Source organism: Taudactylus pleione, unplaced genomic scaffold, assembly GCF_031769625.1.
Source record: "Taudactylus pleione unplaced genomic scaffold, aTauple2 ptg000262l, whole genome shotgun sequence".
Taxonomy (NCBI): domain Eukaryota; kingdom Metazoa; phylum Chordata; class Amphibia; order Anura; family Myobatrachidae; genus Taudactylus; species Taudactylus pleione.
Window position 1 is genome coordinate 2420690 of NW_028284664.1, and position 23989 is coordinate 2444678.

At 44.5% G+C, this 23989-nt stretch overlaps 1 protein-coding gene across 1 annotated transcript; it reads right to left on the minus strand.

Moving 5' to 3' along the window:
* Positions 1–1603: 1603 nt before the first annotated feature.
* On the minus strand, positions 1604–14382 carry CPOX (coproporphyrinogen oxidase). Its single transcript, XM_088481075.1, has 7 exons — positions 13830–14382; positions 13105–13248; positions 10969–11079; positions 10213–10354; positions 5603–5821; positions 4583–4687; positions 1604–2924 (listed from the first exon to the last, which is right to left on the minus strand). The coding sequence occupies exons 1-7, from the start codon at positions 14245–14247 to the stop codon at positions 2837–2839; spliced, it is 1227 nt and encodes a 408-aa protein (XP_088337201.1). The 5' UTR covers positions 14248–14382; the 3' UTR covers positions 1604–2836.
* Between the last annotated feature and the right edge of the window lie 9607 nt (positions 14383–23989).

Genomic DNA, 23989 nt, shown 5'->3' on the forward strand with positions numbered 1-23989 from the left:
TATAGTAATTTGCACCTACATAGACAGCGGATCTGGATAATGATCCTGGAAGTCAGAGGGGAGCACCGGCATTTTTTGCAGTGCGTGGGAAACCTGCTAAGGTATAAATGAGCCCTGGAACCTGGGCTGTGCTGGTCCCACAGGAGACTGCGGCCTGGACAGAGTACCCCGTTAGTTGGGGTACTCTGGGTGGAATTCCACCTCAACCTGTTTCAACAGACCTGCCAGCTGTCTGGCGGACTAAGGTCACCTACGTCAGGACCCACAGAGGTGGAACTTCCTTAACCTAGAATGTAGACTGTCTGGTGCAAAAGGCAGAGAATGTATTTGGGCGCTACCTAGAGACTGTCTCGTCCAACCCCGTACCACGAAGACCATCTCTAAATACAGAAGAGCCTCTAAGTTCTTAGAGACCGTGACAGCGCGCCAGGAATGCAGTCAGAGGACTGTCCTGGCCATCACAACAGATAACCTAAGAGGTTAATACGACTATGTTAATGACCTCTGAACAAACTCGGTAGTAGCCCAACTGTCTTCCAAGACAATAACTTGTCCTCGAATGGAGACTGTCTGTAGGGAATGTGCCCAGCACTCCCAGCCCTAACTACCCAAGCAAAAGTGAGGGACATGCACAAGAATAGATCATTCTGGGGAAACTATCCATCTGCCCAGAATAGCAGATGTAACGAGTCGGGCAAAAAGCAACAACCAGCGATTTCCATGATGCCCTGATGCTGGTAGCGGATAAACAAAAGCAATGTGCTTAGATAGCCAGAAGCCTCCATAGGAGGTGCTAAAGCTACACTAAAGGAAGAGAATACTGTTCTCATACCCTCAGCTAACACCCATGAACCTGGGCTCTAGGTCAGGGGGCACAGTTTAAAAGAACAGAAATATCCTTATCAGGGTCTCTACCCTTTTAAAGGAATGGAGACTAGCTTCCTGTGCGAGGAGCAGATGTACAATCGGACAGGACCTAGCGCTGTCTGACCTGTGCTGAACCATACCCTTGCTGGCTAGCATCATCCACTCCCGTACTAAGAAGTGAAGGAGTGCTGCATATACCTGGCTCTACGGCAGGTGTGAACTTCCTGTAGGAAGGAGACCTGCGCAATGGACAGTCGGACCATAGAAGGTTCTAATTAAGCTGGGTGCTGCAAGCTGGTTAGTTAACATCCACATTACCTCTAATTGGAAGCTTCTGCCTCTGGTGGGTATAGTGGAGAGGGAGCCTGGGGGCTGCTGGGAAGAAAATGAGTAACTGTTTGGTGTCCAGTCTCTCCTCCCCAGGCTATACCCAGAGTGATCCCTGTGCCCCCTAGTGGAGGAAGAAGTAGTATTTGAGGAGTTTGGGAAAAAAATTATGGTCCACTCAAATAAAAAATTTATACCTTGGTTGTGCAGGATGGCACCTTTTCATGGAGCAGCTGATAAGTCATTGGGTGAAATGATTTTGAATGGGTAATTCTGCTAGTTGAATATGCTCTGATCTCAGAGTGGACCATCTTGAACCACTCAAATGAATAAGAATCAATACAAATGAAAAAAAATAAAATCGTACAAAAGCAAAAAGCCAACAGTAAACAGTTTGATTTGTCAAGAAAATATTTATTTAATTAGAATATTGTAGCTGTTCTACATTCCTGATCAAAATAAATAGAAAAGTATAAAATCTATTTGGTATCTTCACAGTTTGAGTAATAATCCAGCTCAAAATAACAGATAAAATATTAAATCAAGTAAAACCCCTCTCTCTAGCTCAGTTTCCTGGGACAGTGCAACTTTAAACCTCAGTATATAAAAAGGAATGCAGCAAGATCAGGTCTCACCAGTGTACTCCTGGCAAAGATCTCTCACACACACACACACACACACACACACAAACACCTTCATTTGCTCTGCAGATAAATGTGAAATTAATCAAATTAATAATTTAAAAACGTTTTTTTCATTGTGTACATTTTAAATGAGTGTGTACGCTGTGCAAAAAGAAATGAAAACTAAAAAACAACTTGAAAGCACAATTATGGAAATCACTTCCATCTGCATTAACAGAAAACATTTTTTGGCATAAAATGAAGTCACAGTGTGATCATGGGGAGGGGTCTGGTCTATGAATGTTAGGTATCTGTATTTTAGCTGGTGTATTATTGTAGAACGATGGAACAATTATCATTTCAGTGAACACAGCACGGTAGTTCGGGATGGAGAGTACAGATCATGTTATAATGTGACAAATCTAGTTACATTAGTGGTGCTAAACTCGGGGTATTCAGCTTAACTTAAAAAACTGCATGTGCCTTGCTGCCCCAATCCTTGTATTATACTCTCCATTTGTACATAGAAGTTGTCACTGTATAGGGAGAAGTCCACTATATATTTTAACACTATATTATGACCATTTTGTTGTGTCTGAGCAACATATTCAAAGTATTTTCTACATTTCCATACCATGTCATATACACTGCATGCCAAATAGGCTGTCACATAGAATGCACAATATACAATGATTTTATCCTCTGCGTCTAGTGTGCTGTCCAACAGTACAATAATTCATTTGGTCTATAATCCAAATGCATTCACACATAAAATATATGCCAGACACCTAGGACAGCGACAAGGCCAGCAGATGACAAGTATACCCAATGACAACTGGTGATAAGGCTTCCAGGGGTGGGACACATGGATGGATCAGGCAGGATTCCAACTCCTGGGGCATCCAGCAGCACAAAGAACAGATAAGGCACATGGAAGAAGACAGGAGATGTGATGTCACCCAGTAACAAGACTCATTCCCCAAGGCAGTTTCTGACATCATGTATAAAGTCTGAGGTAATTAGTGTACCCAGTCCTTGGGCTCCTTCAGAACATGGAGAATCTCTGCCTCCCGAGACTTTGGCGGTGGTGTATGCATGTACTCCCATCTGAGGAAACATTCACAAGACTCACGTTATCAATGCACAGGAAGTAGCCTAGAAATAATGGGTTTTCCACATATATGAAAAACAAAAACCTCTTTCTGCACCAAACTGCTATTTGTGTAATACTATCAAAGTTTATTAATCCCCTCATCACACTGTGCACACAGGTCATGGTGTAGAGTTGTACAGTGTAAGCATATGACAGTATTACTGAATAGTAGGCTGACAAACTAATCTATATGAGCAGTAACAGAACATTCAGTTATCATGGCATCAACCATTAGGACCGTTTAGCTGACACACAGGTGCTTCCAGTGTCCGCACATCTTGTATGTATGTGTAGCGTCGGGTTCCATCGGCAGTTACTACACTTAAGCTCAGTCAGTGCATATAGTATTGAAATACATTTAACTACCTTGCTCTGAACTTTGGACAAAAATCAGTTAAACCAGAGAAGCCACAGTGGTCTCATTTGTGTATGCAGTGATATTCACACCAAGGGCCGTAATCAATTAGTTTTGCACCCGCCATAAAGTTTCGCCTGCCGGACTTTCCGCCTACATCGCGTATTTTGGCAGTGGAAAGTTATCGTGCGCTTACCCGCTATTCGCCCTATTCAATTCCAAAAGATGCGAAAGCGGCAACACGTGAAGTCAGAACAGGCGGATAGTGGGGTCAGAATCGGGGAAATCAGCCTGAACCCCCCAAAATGATGCAGAAACATTGGGGATCAATGTAGTAGTGCCCGATTAGCCCTAATAAAACTGTTTGGTACTTAAGGTCGCACAATTGCCTCTAATTAGCGTCTTTGCACAAGTGGTGAAGAATGGCATAAAGCAGTGTTTTTTAATGAAATGTAATGTAAGTAGTCCTGTCACATTGGGGGTACCTGAAAATGGGTGATAACATGTTTTAATGTCTCGAAAGTGCAGTTTTAATAAAAAGTGAAATTCCTCCCTCATAAAAGCACCTGTAATCCCAAAAACACTTGGCCCCTTCTTAGAGCACCCCCAGAACCTTATTTCACTAGTTTGCGATCTTGTCCCCCCACTTTGTGCTTTTTCGCACCCAAATCAAAGTACTTTTTTGGGGTGTACTTTGCTTTTTTCCTGGAATTTTTAGACGCAGTTGTCCTTTGGGGGCTGTCCGCAGGGGTCTGAGTGGTTTCCCCACCTTTGCACCCCAAAATAAACAGTTTGCACTTCTCTTCTCCTGCTATTCAGAGGTGAATCTTTATTACCTATTACATTGCAATGACTTTCCACATACATGAAAAGCGGATGAAATTGAATAAGGAGATAAGTTTCCGATAGGCGAAAAGACGCAATCGGCGATACTTTTTCACGGATCTCGGCTTTTCGCTTCCAATTGAATACGGCTTACAGTAAGTCACACTAACCATCAGATGTCCATCTCATGGTACATGCCATCAACTACAGACTTCTACATGAAAGGCTGCTGCCTTATCCGTCTATTTGTACCCACATCACTGTTCACCAGGTTTTGCTTTTGAACTGCAGGCAAACACATTAACACATTTGGAGAACATACAAAAAATCCCCTAAACAAACAAAAGCAAAACAACACTATAAAGGGTCTGATAAACAGAATGCAAGTAAAGTCATATGCTGATATGGTGACACTAGAACCCATCTACATACCTGGCAGTCAGCGGCAGGGACATGAGAATACTCTCAATCCTGGAGCCAGAAGTCGCAAGACCAAATTTGGTTCCTCGGTCATAAACAAGATTGAACTCCACATACCTGAGATTGAAATATACAAATGTGGAATTAAGATAGGGAGAAAACTAAATACATGTAACAAGGGGCTTGTACTATAGGATTGCCTTCACCAATTATAGCCACTGCACGTAACCACTTTTACATCTAGTAATGGGACTTAAGCAGAAGCGACATTACATATATTTATTATAGGGTGCAGATTCATAATATAAGTATACGTAAGGAAGGAGGACAACCTTTGCATTTCTTTATTTGGCTTACTCAGAGAAGGAATTATATACAGTATGCATATAAAAGACTAAATGAGTCACACATGAGAGTTTTACATTAACAAAATATGACATTTTACGAGTAATTCAGATTTCCCTAGAATCTCCAACTGCAGACCTAACAGAAAATGATAAGAATTAGTCTATTGGAATAGTACATCAGCGCCACCTAGTGTTCACAAGCTAGAAACTGTTAAATAAGATATTCTATAGGGTTATTTATCAAAGCTTGGAAAGATAAAACTGTGAGAAATAAAGTATTAACCAATCAGCTTCTAGATTAAATTTTACAGTGTATTTTTTGAAAATGACAGTTAGGAGCTGATTGGTTGTACTTTATCTCTAACAATTTTATCTCTCTGGCTCCAAGAGTTCTCCCATATTATACCCATAACCAAACACCATGAACTACTTGCTCTACTGCGATATTCAATTCACAGGAAATTTGACACTAATTCACTCATCTCAAATTGATTAACGGAACTTTCCTTTATATTTTTAAATCACAATTTAACTAATTTTTTTTTGGGGGGGGGCGGGTGAACAGAGGGAGAAAGAATAATTTACACAGCTCCAAAATATTTTAGCAATCAATACCCATGAGTTCCATTTTTGATAATTAAGACGTTTTTACCATTTCAAGCCACTTATTGCAATAGTTACTTACCGTCCTCTTCTTAGCTGTTGCCACAGCTTTTCCTCTGGGGTAAAGGGGTCACTCTTGTGCTTGTTTACTATAGGGACATAACATGGAACCACAGCCTTGGCACAGCTCTGCACAAACTGGAACAGCTCTTCTTTCGATGGGGAATCCAGATCGTCAAAGAAAATGCCCCCTACCCCTCTCCTCTCCCCACGGTGCTTGATAAAAAAGTAGTCATCACACCTACAAAGGCATTAACAATAAATAAGACTGAGTGAGAGGGGGAGAAAGCAGGTATATTCTATAAGCCTGTCCTACTGGGGTAAGGCCTGCATTCCAATTACAGAGCCTTTATGTGTACTAACCCACTACAAGAACATTCCCATTTAGGATTAAACAAACACTGTTTATATGGTTTTAAAATTAAATAACAAACAATTTCCACTGCCCTAAATGGACCTGATGCAGATTTACTACACTGCTTATGGTCCTGCCCGGTCATTAGGCGGTTTTGAATTTGCATCTGGAGGTTTGCTTCGGATACATTGCTCAACTATTTACCCTTAACCCCTGGATGGGCTGTTCTGGGGATACTTCCACAAGGCACACGAGTTTCTAAAGGGGGGGAAAGTAAATTATGGCCATATCGGCAGCAGCAAAAGCATCCTCCAGGTGTGGATCCAAACAGTCCCCCCATGTTTAGATTTGTTTAAAGTTAAGTTAGTTATTCTTCCTGATAATAATGGACTGGTTAGAGCAGTGGTGGCTAACCTTGACACTCTAGATGTTGTGGAACTACATATCCCAGCATGCCTTGCCACAGTTTTAGCATGCCCTAATAGCAAAATGGTAGCAGTGCATGCTGGGATATGAAGTTCCACAACATCTGGAGTGTCAAGGTTAGCCACCAAGGGGTTAGAGGCTTCTCTTCAAAAAGAGAAACAGGGAGCACCATTTTGCCTTTAACCAACCCATTATTTAACTATGTGCTTCATTGCTATGTGTACAACTGCTACCTAAATGGATCTATTTACTACAACATATATGAATATCTTGTTATCATTATATATATATATATATATATATATATATATATATATATATATATATCTGTTTTATTGTGTTTTGGATAACTCTTCTGCTTATTTGTATTGACTTTGTTGTTCACAGGAGTATCACAGGGAATAGTTCTTTCCAGTCTGGCAAAGCTTTATTGATTCACAGCCTGACTCTATTAAGGAACATATTTGGAGGTGTTTCCACTCTACTCTCTGGTACGAAACCCATATTTTTCTACTAGACCCCCTATTGTGTGACTTTTCACCCGGTCTCCTGATACCTTTTATTTTGTTACTGTTTGTTGTTCTGTGAAATTTAACTTCTTATCAAATTGTTGCCACTATAATTTATTTCTCCACTTCATGTGTTTATGATGTGACTTTGCTTATACAGGTTGAGTCTCCCATATCCAAAATGCTTGGGTCCAGGGGTATTTTGGATAACGAAATATTCCGTATTTTGGAATATTTCCATACCATAATGATATATCTTGGGAATAGGACCCAAATATACACACAGAATGCATTTATGTGTTATATACACCTTATACACACAGCCTGCAGGTAATTTTATACAACATATTCAATCATTTTGTGGCTCAAACAATGTTTGTGTACAGAAATGAAATTAATTTAGTTTTCATATACACCTTATACACACAGCCTGAAGGTAATTTTATACAATATTTTTAATAATTTGTGCCTTAGACAAAGTTTGTGTACATTGAACCATCAAAAATCAAAGGTTTCATTATCTCAGTCATGCCAAAAAAATTCTGTATTTCGGAATATTTGGATATGGGAGACTCAACCTGTACCATTTATTGTGATTTTGAACTGTATTGGATGTTACTTATGTGTGCTCTAATAAAATTATTTTTTGAAGAAAAAAAAAATACACACAAAAAAATATAGCCCTAAAGAAGCAAGGAGAAGGATTTAATCAGACTTTCAGTTTTTAGTGCATTGTAATTTAAGGTGTGTGACTGAAGGAAACAAGTCACCACTGCTCTAATTTGAAAATGGCCCTAATACACAGCAGGTTTAGGCCCATATTCCAGTGGTTCTCAAACTAGGTCCTCAGGACCCCCACACAGTTCATGTTTTGCAGGTCACCCAGCAGATGCACAGGTGTAATCATTACTCACTGACACATTTTAAAAGGTCGACAGGTGGAGCTAATTATTTCACTTGATTCAGTGTGGAGACATGGAAAACATGCACTGTTTTGGGTCCTGAGAACCGAGTTTGAGAACTGTGCCATATTCAATTTGAGGCCAGACTTTTCGCCTCCTTCGCCTGTTTTCCAGGCGGAAATGTATCGCGCTCGTGCCTGCTTATCCCCGTATTCAATTTATTATGACGCGAAAACAGGACCCGGTGAAACTGGAACAGGTGAAAAGTCCTGTCAATTTTCGGGAACTCATCCTTGCACCCCCCTAAAGATGTCCTGACATGGGGGATCACTATGGGTACTCCCGTTTTTGCCTGCTGAAGGGAAGTCAGGTATTGAAATAGCTACGGCTGGTGCATAAATGTGGCTTTGAAGAAGGTGATGAAGAATAGCATTTAAGATTTTTTTTTGGGGAAAAATAACTATCCCCATCAAATTTGGGGTACATGAAAATGGGTGCAAGCATATTTTTAAGCCCCTAAAATGTTTTTTTTTTTTTTTTAAATTTCACCTGCCGCTACCACCCGCAATGAAGAAAACACCTGCCGCATATTTGGAAAACCCTCTGGAATCAATTTTGCTACTTTAGAATTTTGTTGCCCATAATTTTTATTTCTTACCCCCAAAATGAAACTTAATTTTTTGGGGCGTGCAGATTTTTTTTTTTTTTTTTTTTACACACACATTAGTTTTAGGGGACATTCCCAGGGGTGCAGGCTATTTTTATTTAAGCCTGTGCCCCTAAACCCCAATTCTGCACTTTTTCTCGCCACCTATTGTGTGGAGAAAACTTATCCCTGTTTTTTTACAAAGACTTTTGGCACCAGCGAAAAGTCTTTGAAATTGAATACGAGGATAATTGAAACAGGCGGAAATTACGTCATCGGCGATAAATTGAAAACGGGTTTTCGCTTCAAATTGCATACAGGCCCCAGTCTCTCTCACTGTAACCTGTGTATGGAATGGGCAGTTTTGTTTACTAACAATAGTCATTTAGTCATTGACTTACCTTATGGAGGCAAGCATTTGCAATGACTTTGCCATATAGTCATCAGTTATTCATAATCTGGCAACCAAACCAGCCCCATCTACTCACAGGAACATGCTTTGAAATATACCATACAGTCACATGTGGAATGCTTCCAAACAATTACTTATTTTTATTATTATTTGCAAAGACACAGGTGGGTGTATCCATACAATCCTCGGCATCTGCAGCATTTGCATATGTACGTACAGCAGCTGTGTACAGGATCGCAGCTGCAATGGCTGTAGCATACATCTCCGAATCAAGCCCATACTGTGGATGCAGCCATTCTTTGGACTGAAATATATGAAAGACCCAAGGGCGCTGACACGTAGCAGCTGGTAAGAGGTTGTCAGCCTCTAGGGGAATAAAACCAAATCAATATCTGAGAACCAGCGCTTACTAGCAATATATCTTCTTATAACTACTTATTGAGAAATGGATGCATGAAATTAAAAATTCACATTTATTACAGTAAAAATGACTCCATAAAAAAGGAGCTTAATACATAATCATATGTTATCACCTGCTAGGTTTCATGCATCCGTTTCTCAATAAGTAGTTATAATAAGATATATTGCTAATAAGCGCTGCTTCTCATTTATTTTGTGGACTGAGGGCCTAATTCAGCAATGCACGCAGATTCCCGATGGCTGACGGACATTTCCTGGCCTCTTACTCTAATTTGTGGCGGCCGGAGGTCCGCAGAGTATCCGATGCTGCGTTGGACAACACAGCTCAGAAACGTAATGCAACAGGAGGCGTGATGCCTCCTACTGCATTACCATAATTGCAGTGTGTGTAGGCCTAATTACCAGCCAAAATTCACACAGTAAGCGGGAAGGGCTAAGAGTTCTATAAAGGACGACTCCCAGATACCAGAAGCAGCCCACGTGCCCACACTGCACCACCCCACCTGCTTTATCTTGGGAGCCCAATGTGTCTGTTATACTGAAGTACGTTATCTCCCAGAGCTGACGAGCTCATTTACACTGTGTCCTGCACTGTAACACAGAGATAATCTTACTAGAGGTTTGACATTTTATTAGTGTATACATTCTGCCATCCTAATAATTTACTATTCACCTTCATTTCTAAGATATGATCCATAATGTATGTATATGTATGTCAGCCTAAAACCATCACGCAGACAGAATGATGTTATGTGCTTTAGGGTTGTAAATAGCAACTGCTCATTAATGTCATTGATGAGATAGGACATCATTTAAATATTTGAGGGCATTGTACCCTCATCCACTAGGACACCATCTTTTAAAGATTCATTCAACATTCCTTAATATATTGATTAAAATAATCCTAACTATGTAACAATTTACTTTCTGTGAGGCAGACACACTGATTGCCGGACACCTACCACTTCTTGAACTGGGGATAGAAGCCAGGACTGTGTTTATCACACGCTTCCTTCAGGGTCTGGTGGAAATGTACCACATCCTCCTGATTCAGGTAAGTCGGCGTCAGGTCTGTCCCACCCCCGAACCACCACTGCTTGTTGCCTGGGGCAAGAGAGAAACTGACATTACTACAAGTCCCATGCAGGGTCTGCCATTAATCGTGGGATAATAAATGCCCTACTCTAAGGGGTATATTTACTAAAGTGCAGGTTTTTAGAAATGGAGATGTTGCCCATAGCAACCAATCAGATTCTACGTAACATTTATCTAGCACCCTCTAGAGGATAACAGCCAGAATCAGATTGGTTGCTATGGGCAACATCTCCACTTCTAAAAACCTGCACTTTAGTAAATACATGCCTAAAACGCTGACTAAAGTATTTTAGTTCTTAATGCAAATAAGTTATTTTATTTTTCTCCTGTTGAAACACACTACGATAAACTGACCTCTCACAGTGACTGTTGTATAACTGTGATATAGTATGCAAAGCAAGGCCTGACACTACAACATTTACAATGTTTCTTATCAATCAGACCAACATATTACCCTTATATTAATGAGGCAAATTTTTATCATGTATATTATTCTACATTAACCTTAATAATAAAATATTTTATTTTCAGGTTTTTTTTTTTTTTGAGTCACCATATCCTGTGGCCACTTATTAAAGTATAATATTTTAAAGAAAATTAGATATATTTCTTCCTGTCCTTACCATCCGCTTCCTCAATTTCAAAGTATCTGTAGTTGAAGTGGATTGTGGGAACATGGGGATTTTTCGGATGGATTACGGAACTGACTCCCATGGCACAGAATGGTAGTTTTCCTTAAAAGTAAAATAATGCAGTTCACTATGACAGAACCAAATCATACAAAGGGGGGGAAAAAAAGTACCAATAAGGTGGTTTATTTTTTTTTGTTTTTAAAGAATTTTAGTTTTTTCCAGAATGGTTTCAATCCATCATAACATTACATAAAAGAAATTTGCAGGTTTTTAGGTTACAAAATACTATACAACTATAGAATAATCAACAAATAGGATCAAATACACCATGTATCATCTTGTTTCTGTCTTGTAGAAAATGGACCATTGGCCAACAAATTAGAAACCAGCAGTGCGGAAAGTAACAGCTCACCCACATAACTCCCCTAAAATCACCACGTTGCATTTCCAAAGAAATCACAGAGCTTTGAGAACCCGTTATATGTACACTAATAGCTGTGGCAGTCATTATCTGACAAAATAAGAGATATTCAACATGTCTAAAAGGGAAGCAGCAGTATTACCCAAAGAAACTAAGAAAATATTTGCTCTCAGTTACTAAATAGTACTAGGAGTAATTTACAGAATTTGGTTTCTACATTGTTTAAATCTTCAAGTTATTTAGTTTTATTATGTGATGTTGTCCAACTCCATCCAGTGGAAGGCCCAGAACATGCTCCCTGGGTCAAAGTTCTGCCCAGCGCCCTCCGCCGTGAGGTCCGATCGGGACCCCAACCATTTTATTAGACATCCCAGACCAATTACCACCCCTCTGTGAAGTTTTCATCCAAATCCATCCAGTGGAAGGCCAAGAACAGGCTCCCTGGGTCAAAGTTTTGCCCAGCAAACACCAACAGGAGGTCTGACCTGAATCCTAACCCCCCTAAAACCTAACCAGGATCCAACTGGACCACCTCGCGTTGGTTTCATCCCAATCGCTGCAGGGATGTCAGAATGTATAGTCGGACAGACAAACAAACCAATGAATTTTATATACAAGATATCCCACCCGCTGCCCCATGACATCACAGCCCCATCTAGATGTATTCATAAACAATATTTTCATTGTATGAGTTTTACACACAGACTAATCCACATCACATACATTGTTCACATTTAGCATGTGCAGAAAACAGCTTAATTATAATCATTCCACCAGCCCACCGACATTGCGATGCAATCGTTTTCACGTACTGAGCGATCTCAATTGAAACAATCATATTACCAATAGATCATTTTAATGAATAATGTTGAAATAAATATATTATTGCAAATATGATTGCAATAAGAAAGCAAATAAGGAAGTCTGAAGCATAGCACTGGCTCAATGTAATTACTAATAACCAGTGAAAGACAGTATCGCTTTATAGCATCTCAAAAAGGAATCTTATCTTGTTTCGCCAATGAACCACTGTTGGAACTAGAGTTGTAAATGGCTTTTATATTATATACCTGGAGACACATGAGGCTCCATTTAACAACAAGCCATAACCCCTTTAACACTCAATTCTAATGCTAAAAGGGATTGAGACATCAATCCAATATTTAGCAAACAGCTCTAAACTTCACTTAACACTGTTTATGTAGAAATCATTAGATGGCGTTATCAGTACAGTCCCCATTAGGGATCCAGCCAAGCCTTCCTCCAGGTTTTGCTGAATTCCTGCCTAGTGGAAGCACTATGCACATGAGCGGTCGGATACTGCGTATGCACAAACTCATGGCTGGCAGAATTAGACTGCCAGCTACATAGCAGAGATTGCTGCTGATGAGAAAGACACCACTGGACAGGAAAGTAATGGTAAGTACCAGCAGTATAAAAGTATGCCAAGTATACCACCAGAAACTTGTATTATTATTAATTGAAGCTCATGGTCAAATATTAGCAGGTTACCAAATGTATAAATGTGAACAGATGCGTAACTAGAAAAGTTAGCACCAGGGAGCAAGGCGCAAAATCGATGCAACCCCCAAATATGTACCCATATTTCCCAGCGCCCCCCTTCGGATTTGCAGCTTCTGTGGAAGTCCTGGTTACAGTGCTGCACATGAAGACAGACACAACCCACAATAATGAGGGTAACTCACCATCTTTGGTTTTTAGGGACTTTCCTCTGCTCTTCATCTGCTGGATAGATTCCTCTGACAGGTGACCGTGGACCACGGAGACATTGACGCCGGCTTTCTCGAAGACCTGGCCGTCCTGCAGGACGCAGCTCACACCTCCGCCACCTGCAGAAGAGACCCGTCATTAAATCATAACCTATAAACTTAAGCTGCCTACACACACAGCGATGTGCTCACAATCCCACGATGTGTACGATTTCCCCCTGAACTCTCCCCGGCAGTCATGGGCACGATTTGGCCTGAAAAAGCTGCCAATTTGACACACGATCTATATTGCTTCCTAAACTATCCAGTGCATCCTGACTTGAGATTGGCAGATCTGAAGATGTGATGTGCAACCAGCGGGGACGCGCATCGCATCGTGATCGTGGACTCATGATTTGGGCATATTTTACATGATCTGTCGTTCCAATGCGTCCGAATTGGCCAGATCGGGTAAAATATCGCCATGTGTGTGGGCAGCTTTATGTAGCATGCCAAGGGAACAGTGCCACCCACATCCATATTCTATACATTCTGTATGTAGAATACAAGCAGAGCAGCCCAGTCACATTATATCGGTGTAAGCTGCTCTCGATGACTGGTATAATGGACAAAGCATTGGATAATGAATCATGGAAGTCCATGCTGAGACTTCTAGTTCTACCACCTCTGCAGAGACAGCATTAGGAGGTGCCGCCACTCACCCTCAGCCCGGCGCCAGGTGTCTACAGTGAAGGCCGCCCCCCCGTCCGCCTCCTGCAGCGCCCGGCACACCTCCGCCTGGGTCTCCAGGATCAGCAGCTCCATGCGGGTCTTCATGTCGTGCCCGGCCGCCCGCAGCTGCTCCATGTCCGTCACTGGGGGAGCCATGAAGCCGGCACACCGCCGGGCCAGCTCATCCCCCCGCTCCGCAGCCGCCATCTCCGCCCGCTGCAGGAGGCTGTACCCGGCCGTCATTCCGGCCAGCACCGCGGCACCGGCGGCCACCAGCAACGAGGGTCTCCCCCGGGAGCGGGCGGCGGAGCCATGCACAGCCCGGACACTGAGCCACGGCCCGGACACCGGCATCTTTCGCCGCACCGCAGCCGTCCAGCCCGCCCGTACGGCCAGCTGCACAGACATCACTGACACCCGGGTCACCCTGATACACTGGCAGCACTGACACCCGCGTCACCCTGATGCACTGGCACTGTCTGGTAGCCGCAGCACTGACACCGGGTAGTACTGTGTGAGAGCTGTACGTGACAGCAGACACGGCTTCCGTACAGTGGGCGGAGGCTGAAGCCGAGGCTGCTGGTAAATGTAGTCCTCCTGCCACAAGCTGCTCCAAAAAAAAAAAAAAAAAAAGAGTGGTTACAGCTATATGCCCTTCAGTTTCTGTACCCTGACGTCGTCAGTTACTGTCCAACGTCATTCCCTACCATCCAAGTGGGCATGGTAATATCTAAGGGCCTGATTCCGAGCCGCTCGCTTGCGATGTGCGTTCGCAAGCGGCCCGATGTTTACGTACGCACATGCACACTCTTCGTTCTGCGCGTGCGCAAACTACACACTCCGATCGCAACCCTCTCGCTTGCCCAGCAAAGGCAGCCCAGGGTAATGAGTGACAGGAGAGGCCGTTTGTGGGTGGTAACGGACAGGGCACTAATAACGGGGGTTGGCGATGCGAACGCAGGCGTGCCTGAGTGTTTCAACGCCGTTTTAGAGGCGTGCATAATTAACAGGCAGCGTCATAGTACATGTCACTTGCCTTTTTTTTTACACTGATTTCCTCGCAATGCTTGTGGCAGGGTAAAGCAACCGCAAGCACTGCGTTAGCATCAAATGGTGCTCGAAGTACCAATGTTTTAATACACTTCCTGGAGATGATGTGCGCTGGTGGGCGGCTCTGCCTGTGCGATTAGGCGTACGCTCAGACAAAGTGGCCGCTCGCTAAGACATGGTGGGCGTGCTTATGCCTTGGCGAGCGTTCGCTTCCCGTGGCGTCACTTTGACAAATTTGCATACGCATCCAGCGAGCGTACGCAGATAGTGAGCGGATCTGAATCAGGCCCTAAATCCTCTTCACGGAAAGGATCCTGACGTCATCAGCTACTGTCCAACGTCATTCCCTACCATCCAAGTGGGTATAGAGGGGAAATATAACCACGCTCGCCACCGAGGATGCGAGGGAACAACTTTCTTCTTTAGCTGGCCTTAATGGGCATGGAACTGCACTTCCGCCCTCACTCACGTCACTTCCAGGTCCCTAGCATGAAGGGGAAATAAGCTCAACCAAGTGGTCATAGAGGAGGAATTTAATCTTGTGGCGAGCTCGCGAGGGGACAATTTTCTTTTTTTCAGTGAACTGTGTGGGCATGGAACCGCATTTCCGCCCTCACTGCACATCGCTTCCAGGTACAAATACAGAAGGGAAAATATACTTTTCCCTGCTAGAATGGCCAGACCTAATTTCCTATTATACTGCACACACAGAACTGAGCTGTCTGCGAGCACTGTACATGTTATATTTGGAAAGATTAATCAAAACTTCTAAACTCGTCATGTGGAGATGTTACCTATAGCAACCAATCAGCTTCTAGTTGTTATTTATCAAGTAGGTTCTAAAAGAAAAAAAAATTATAGCTAGAATCTGATTGGTTGTTATGGGGAACACCTCCACTTGTCCTGTTTACATGGCTTAATCAGGCTTGCCTACCCTCCCGATTTGGTCTGGAGCCTCCCGAATATCGGGTGCCTCTGGCTGCCGCCTGCCCCCCGTCTACCTACTAGAAACCCCCACAGCAGGGGGGCCCGATGATCTGATTCGCACTGAATCACGTCATCGTGGCTCCGCCCCCTGCTTCACAATGCCTTTATTTTCGGCATTGTGAGGGGACGTGATCGTGTGGCCCCGCCCCCAATACGGACCCATTGCCCAGCCATGCCCCCCCCTGTACGCAGGCATTCAGCTCCCTCCCGGAAGGAGGGAGCTGAATGTTGGCAAGTATGGGCTTAATAAATCTCTCCTAAAGACCCCAATGTCCCGTTAATCTAATAAAGTTATGGTACCTTCATAGGTAGCTTAACGCTTCAGATATTTTCCACTTGGCCACAAACATCCCCTTCACGGGAAAACAATTTTCAGAGCTTAGGGTGCATACACACCTGTGCGATAACATCCCGATTTGGCTGATTTAGCTAAATCGGTACGACAAATCGGGCATTTCGTGCAGTGTGTATGCCCAATTTGCGCGTTCCAGCGGTCGCATACAATATTGTGGCTGTGCTGCACAGTCAATCACACGATATCGCATGTGAGCCTGTACAAGTTAATGAAGGATGGAACAGTGATTGTTCCGTCTTTCATTACATCTTTTAAGTGTGTACCGGCAATCATGCGTTGTCCAGGGTGAAGACAAATCGCCATGAACATCGGCACGATTGCTGGTCATTTAGGTGTGTACCATATCTGCCTGCTTTTGAAAAAGCATTTCAGGGGGATTGTGAAAGCAACACCTATGAGCGGGGTGGTAAAGTGGGCGTGTACTGCTACATCTGAGAGGCGTGCCATAAAGTGTAATTACATCCAAATGTAAATGAGCCCCAAGGCAGTCAGCAAGATCTACCTGTTGATGAAAACACACTGATACTTTTGTAGAAATGCATGTAGCCATAGGCAAACGCAGACGGGTTTCCGTCTGCCTGGAACCCCCCTCCCCAGCACATACTATGACCACAATAGAAATAGTAATATAATAGAATGTTATTAGCACTGCGTGTTCTTCTCAGTATCACAAATGAAATGATTAACACCACCTGTGGATCTTTTAAAATGTGTCAGCCAGTAATAAATAGACCTGTGCACCAACTAGGAGATGTGGAAAACATGCAGTGTTAGGGGTGCACTGCTATAAACCATCAATAGGGTTAATAATTAATACTGTATAATAATACACTATCCAGTACATAAGGAGACCGATATGTACATATATGTGCAGGGCAGTGCTAGGTTCTTCTGCTGCTCACTCATACTTCCGGACTTGCTCCAATGCTCTGGAATGGAGCCCACATCTGAAGAAAAGCATTCTGCTCAGACAGGATGGACCTTACTGCCGCATCTAATGGATTACTGTGATTGCTGGTACTGCATATGCTGGAATTATGCAACACAATATACTTTGTAAGTTTGTATGTAACATATTAAAGCTAAGTACTAATTATGCCCTCTTCATGGACAGGTCACACTCACTCTAAAATCAAGCATTTGGAAACCCCTCTCTAGAAATCCTGCGTTTGCCACTGATAGCGATCATTGGGGTAGATGTATGAAGCCCAGAAACGGTATCAGCGCACGTTATGTGCGCTGATACCGTTTCTCCCCGATGTATGATCGGGGGTCTGGGCGGTAAATGACAGGGGCGCTATGCGCCCCTGTCATTATCGGCGCTGCTATCTACAAGATGCTATGTACGAACGGTCAGATCGTCTGACCGTTCGGCCGGCTGTAGCTGTCGTTATCGACAGCTACAGCCTGGCGCTAGCCTATCCCCACAGCAGGGACAGCGCTGTCCCTGCTGTGGCGGCTACCGGCTCCAGGGCTGCACGCGGGGATCTCGCGATACTTGCGAGATCCCGCGCATGCTCATTGGAGCCGGCCGGGCCTGACACATCGCATCAGCACTAGGCTGATGCGATGTGGTCTGTAGCGGGTAGCGCCGGAGGGGGGAGTTAACGCTCCCCCTCTCCGGCCGGTGAGATGTTCACACATCTCACCGGTAGTGCTTCCTGCTTCGCCTCGGTAAAGAGGCGAAGCAGGAAGCGTTATAGCGGCACTTAACGTGCCACTATAATACATCTCCCCCATTGTGCCTTATACCCAATGCAGGGAAATTACACTAAATTTCCCATTTGAATGTATATATCTGTTATTTTTTTAAATATAACAGCTTCATATTGGGGTAAGGTGCAATCAGGGAGATTACTACTATTTCAGGGAGTCTCCTTGACAATGAGGGAGAGTCGGTAAGTATGGTGTGTACTAGGGGTGAGCGGGTTCGGATTTCTGAAATCCGAACCCCCCCGAACCCCCCCGATCCGAGTCTGATCCGAGTCAGGCTCGACTTTTCCCGCCTGACTCGGATCTGAAATCGAGGCAAAACGTCATCATCCCGCCTTCCGAGTCTCGCGGGTTTTGGATCCTATATAAGGTACCCGCGTCGGCGCCATTTTCTCACTCGGCTGTGGACAGTGAAGAGGGAGGGTGGGAGTTAGGGCTGTGTAGTGTAGTGTAGTGTAGTGCTGCTGTTGTCCACTACTTCAAAGTCCATAGGGGCTGGCTGTGTTGTGCTGTGCTGCTGTTGTTAATAGGGGCTGTGTCCACTACTTCAAAGTCCATAGGGGCTGGCTGGACTGTGTTGTGCAGTCAGTTCTCCATAGGGGCTGTGTCCACTCCAAAGTCCTGTGCAGTGTCCCAGTCCTAAAGGAGTGCTGTAGTGTTGTCCAGGGGGTGCTCTGTCCATCAGGGGTGCTCCCCCCAAGTGCTAAAAAAATAATATATTTTCTGTGTTTGTGAATTGTGTGCGCAGTAGCCGCACGTGCATCAACAAAGTAGTGCCAAGCGTGCGCCTGTGTCATAAGTAAAGGGCCGGCTGGCTTGACCGTTAAAGGGTGCTGTAACCCCCGAAAGTACACTCCAGTCCAAACCAAAAAAAAATTATTTTCTGTGTTTGTGAATTGTGTGCGCAGTAGCCGCACGTGCATCAACAAAGTAGTGCCAAGCGTGCGCCTGTGTCATAAGTAAAGGGCCGGCTGGCTTGACCGTTAAGGGTGCTGTAACCCCCGAAAGTACACTCCAGTCCAAACCAAAAAAAAAATTATTTTCTGTGTTTGTGAATTGTGTGCGCAGTAGCCGCACGTGCATCAACAAAGTAGTGCCAAGCGTGCGCCTGTGTCATAAGTAAAGGGCCGGCTGGCTTGACCGTTAAGGGTGCTGTAACCCCCGAAAGTACACTCCAGTCCAAACCAAAAAAAAAATTATTTTCTGTGTTTGTGAATTGTGTGCGCAGTAGCCGCACGTGCATCAACAAAGTAGTGCCAAGCGTGCGCCTGTGTCATAAGTAAAGGGCCGGCTGGCTTGACCGTTAAAGGGTGCTGTAACCCCCAAAGTACACTCCAGTCCAAACCAAAAAAAAAATTATTTTCTGTGTTTGTGAATTGTGTGCGCAGTAGCCGCACGTGCATCAACAAAGTAGTGCCAAGCGTGCGCCTGTGTCATAAGTAAAGGGCCGGCTGGCTTGACCGTTAAGGGTGCTGTAACCCCCGAAAGTACACTCCAGTCCAAACCAAAAAAAAAATTATTTTCTGTGTTTGTGAATTGTGTGCGCAGTAGCCACACGTGCATCAACAAAGTAGTGCCAAGCGTGCGCCTGTGTCATAAGTAAAGGGCCGGCTGGCTTGACCGTTAAGGGTGCTGTAACCCCCAAAAGTACACTCCAGTCCAAACCAAAAAAAAAATTATTTTCTGTGTTTGTGAATTGTGTGCGCAGTAGCCGCACGTGCATCAACAAAGTAGTGCCAAGCGTGCGCCTGTGTCATAAGTAAAGGGCCGGCTGGCTTGACCGTTAAGGGTGCTGTAACCCCCGAAAGTACACTCCAGTCCAAACCAAAAAAAAAATTATTTTCTGTGTTTGTGAATTGTGTGCGCAGTAGCCGCACGTGCATCAACAAAGTAGTGCCAAGCGTGCGCCTGTGTCATAAGTAAAGGGCCGGCTGGCTTGACCGTTAAGGGTGCTGTAACCCCCGAAAGTACACTCCAGTCCAAACCAAAAAAAAAATTATTTTCTGTGTTTGTGAATTGTGTGCGCAGTAGCCGCACGTGCATCAACAAAGTAGTGCCAAGCGTGCGCCTGTGTCATAAGTAAAGGGCCGGCTGGCTTGACCGTTAAGGGTGCTGTAACCCCCGAAAGTACACTCCAGTCCAAACCAAAAAAAAAATTATTTTCTGTGTTTGTGAATTGTGTGCGCAGTAGCCGCACGTGCATCAACAAAGTAGTGCCAAGCGTGCGCCTGTGTCATAAGTAAAGGGCCGGCTGGCTTGACCGTTAAAGGGTGCTGTAACCCCCAAAGTACACTCCAGTCCAAACCAAAAAAAAAATTATTTTCTGTGTTTGTGAATTGTGTGCGCAGTAGCCGCACGTGCATCAACAAAGTAGTGCCAAGAGTGCGCCTGTGTCATAAGTAAAGGGCCGGCTGGCTTGACCGTTAAGGGTGCTGTAACCCCCGAAAGTACACTCCAGTCCAAACCAAAAAAAAAATTATTTTCTGTGTTTGTGAATTGTGTGCGCAGTAGCCGCACGTGCATCAACAAAGTAGTGCCAAGCGTGCGCCTGTGTCATAAGTAAAGGGCCGGCTGGCTTGACCGTTAAGGGTGCTGTAACCCCCGAAAGTACACTCCAGTCCAAACCAAAAAAAAAATTATTTTCTGTGTTTGTGAATTGTGTGCGCAGTAGCCGCACGTGCATCAACAAAGTAGTGCCAAGCGTGCGCCTGTGTCATAAGTAAAGGGCCGGCTGGCTTGACCGTTAAGGGTGCTGTAACCCCCGAAAGTACACTCCAGTCCAAACCAAAAAAAAAATTATTTTCTGTGTTTGTGAATTGTGTGCGCAGTAGCCGCACGTGCATCAACAAAGTAGTGCCAAGCGTGCGCCTGTGTCATAAGTAAAGGGCCGGCTGGCTTGACCGTTAAAGGGTGCTGTAACCCCCAAAGTACACTCCAGTCCAAACCAAAAAAAAAATTATTTTCTGTGTTTGTGAATTGTGTGCGCAGTAGCCGCACGTGCATCAACAAAGTAGTGCCAAGCGTGCGCCTGTGTCATAAGTAAAGGGCCGGCTGGCTTGACTGTTAAGGGTGCTGTAACCCCCGAAAGTACACTCCAGTCCAAACCAAAAAAAAAATTATTTTCTGTGTTTGTGAATTGTGTGCGCAGTAGCCACACGTGCATCAACAAAGTAGTGCCAAGCGTGCGCCTGTGTCATAAGTAAAGGGCCGGCTGGCTTGACCGTTAAAGGGTGCTGTAACCCCCGAAAGTACACTCCAGTCCAAACCAAAAAAAAATTATTTTCTGTGTTTGTGAATTGTGTGCGCAGTAGCCGCACGTGCATCAACAAAGTAGTGCCAAGCGTGCGCCTGTGTCATAAGTAAAGGGCCGGCTGGCTTGACCGTTAAGGGTGCTGTAACCCCCGAAAGTACACTCCAGTCCAAACCAAAAAAAAAATTATTTTCTGTGTTTGTGAATTGTGTGCGCAGTAGCCGCACGTGCATCAACAAAGTAGTGCCAAGCGTGTGCCTGTGTCATAAGTAAAGGGCCGGCTGGCTTGACTGTTAAGGGTGCTGTAACCCCCGAAAGTACACTACAGTCCAAACCAAAAAAAAAATTATTTTCTGTGTTTGTGAATTGTGTGCGCAGTAGCCGCACGTGCATCAACAAAGTAGTGCCAAGCGTGCGCCTGTGTCATAAGTAAAGGGCCGGCTGGCTTGACCGTTAAGGGTGCTGTAACCCCCGAAAGTACACTCCAGTCCAAACCAAAAAAAAAATTATTTTCTGTGTTTGTGAATTGTGTGCGCAGTAGCCGCACGTGCATCAACAAAGTAGTGCCAAGCGTGCGCCTTTGTCATAAGTAAAGGGCCGGCTGGCTTGACCGTTAAAGGGTGCTGTAACCCCCAAAGTACACTCCAGTCCAAACCAAAAAAATAATTATTTTCTGTGTTTGTGAATTGTGTGCGCAGTAGCCGCACGTGCATCAACAAAGTAGTGCCAAGAGTGCGCCTGTGTCATAAGTAAAGGGCCGGCTGGCTTGACCGTTAAAGGGTGCTGTAACCCACAAAGTACACTCCAGTCCAAACCAAAAAAAAAATTATTTTCTGTGTTTAGCCGCACGTATATATCAAATCGATATAACATAAATGGAGGACCAAACTTTCTCCGATAAAAATAAAATAGAGAAAGATCAAGAACCACTTCCTCCTAGTGCTGAAGCTGCTGCCACTAGTCATGACATAGACGATAACATGCCATCAACGTCGTCTGCCAAGGCCGATGCCCAATGTCATAGTAGAGGGCACATACAATCCCAAATGGCAAAGTTCAGGAAAATGACCTTGAAAAAGACATTTAAATCAGCTGAAGAGAAACGTAAACTTGCCACTATGCCATTTACGACACGGAGTGGCAAGGAACGGCTAAGGTCGATCCCTAGTATGTTCATGACTAGTGGTTCAGCTTCACATGACGATGGAAGCCCTCCTCCCACTAAAAAAATCAAAAGAGTTAAGCTGGCAAAAGCACAGCGAAGAACTGTGCTTTCTAAGAAGATATCACAAATCCCCAAGGAGAGTCCAAGTGTGGTGGTGGTTGCGATGCCTGACCTTCCCAGCACTGGACGGGAAGAGGTGGCTCTTTCCACCATTTGCACGCCCCCTGCAAGTGCTGAAAGGAGCACCCACAGTCCACTTGCTGATATGCAAATTGAAGATGTCACTGTTGAAGTACAACAGGATGAGGATACTGGTGTAGCTGGCGCTGAGGAGGAAGTTGGCGAGGAGGATTCTGATGGTGATGTGGTTTGTTTAAATCAGGCTCCGGGGGAGACAGTTGTTGTCCGTGGGATGAAAAAGCCCATCACGGTCATGCCTGGGCAGAAGACCAAACATTCCACCTCTTTGGTCTGGCAATATTTCTATCCAAATCCGGACAACAACTGTCTTGCCATATGTACCATATGTAAAGGTGAAATAAGTAGGGGTAGGGACGTCAACCACCTAGGAACATCCTCCCTTATACGGCACCTGCAGCGCGTTCATAAAAAGTTACTGTCAAGTTCAGAAACTTTGGCTAAGACCGTAAGCAGTCCAGGGACACCTAAATCCCGTTGTCCTGTTGTATCCAAGCGCCTGCAAACCACACCGTCAACTCCCTCCTCGTCAATTTCCTCCTTAGTCAGGATCGGAAGTAGTCCTGCAGGCCATGTCACTGGCATGACTGACTCTCCTATCCGGGATTCCTCCGGAGGATCCTGCATTGCTACGCCTACTGCTGCCGCTGCTGCTGTTGCTGCTGCTGGGAGTCGTTCATCATCCCAGAGAGGAAGTAGGAACACCACTACTTTTACTAAACAATTGACCCTCCAACAGTCCTTAGCGAGGAGGATGAAGTACGACAGCAGTCATCCTGAAGCAAAACGTATAACTGAGGCCTTGACTGCTATGTTGGTGTTAGACGTGCGTCCGGTATCCGCCATTAGTGCAGTGGGATTTAGACAATTGATGGAGGTAGTGTGTCCCCGGTTCCAAATCCCGTCTAGATTCCACTTCACTAGGCAGGCGATACCGAGACTGTACAGAAACGTCAGAAAAAGTGTCCTCAGTGTCCTGAAAAATGCCGTTGTACACAATGTCCACTTAACCACGGACATGTGGACAAGTGGAACAGGGCAGACTAAGGACTATATGACTGTGACAGCCCACTGGGTAGATGTATCACCTTACGCAGCAACAGCAGCAGCGTCACCAGTAGCAGCATCTCAGAAACGCCAGCTCGTTACAAGGCAGGCTACGCTGTGTATCACCGGTTTCAGTAAGAGGCACACCGCCGACAACCTCTTAGAGAAACTGAGGGAAATCATCGCCCAGTGGCTTACCCCACTTAGACTCTCCTGGGGATTTGTGATATCTGACAACGCCACCAATATTGTGCGGGCATTACATCTGGGCAAATTCCAGCACGTCCCATGTTTTGCTCACACAATAAACTTGGTGGTGCAGAATTTTCTGAAAAGCGACAGGGGCGTGCAGGAGACGCTTTGGGTGGCCCGAAAAATTTCTGGC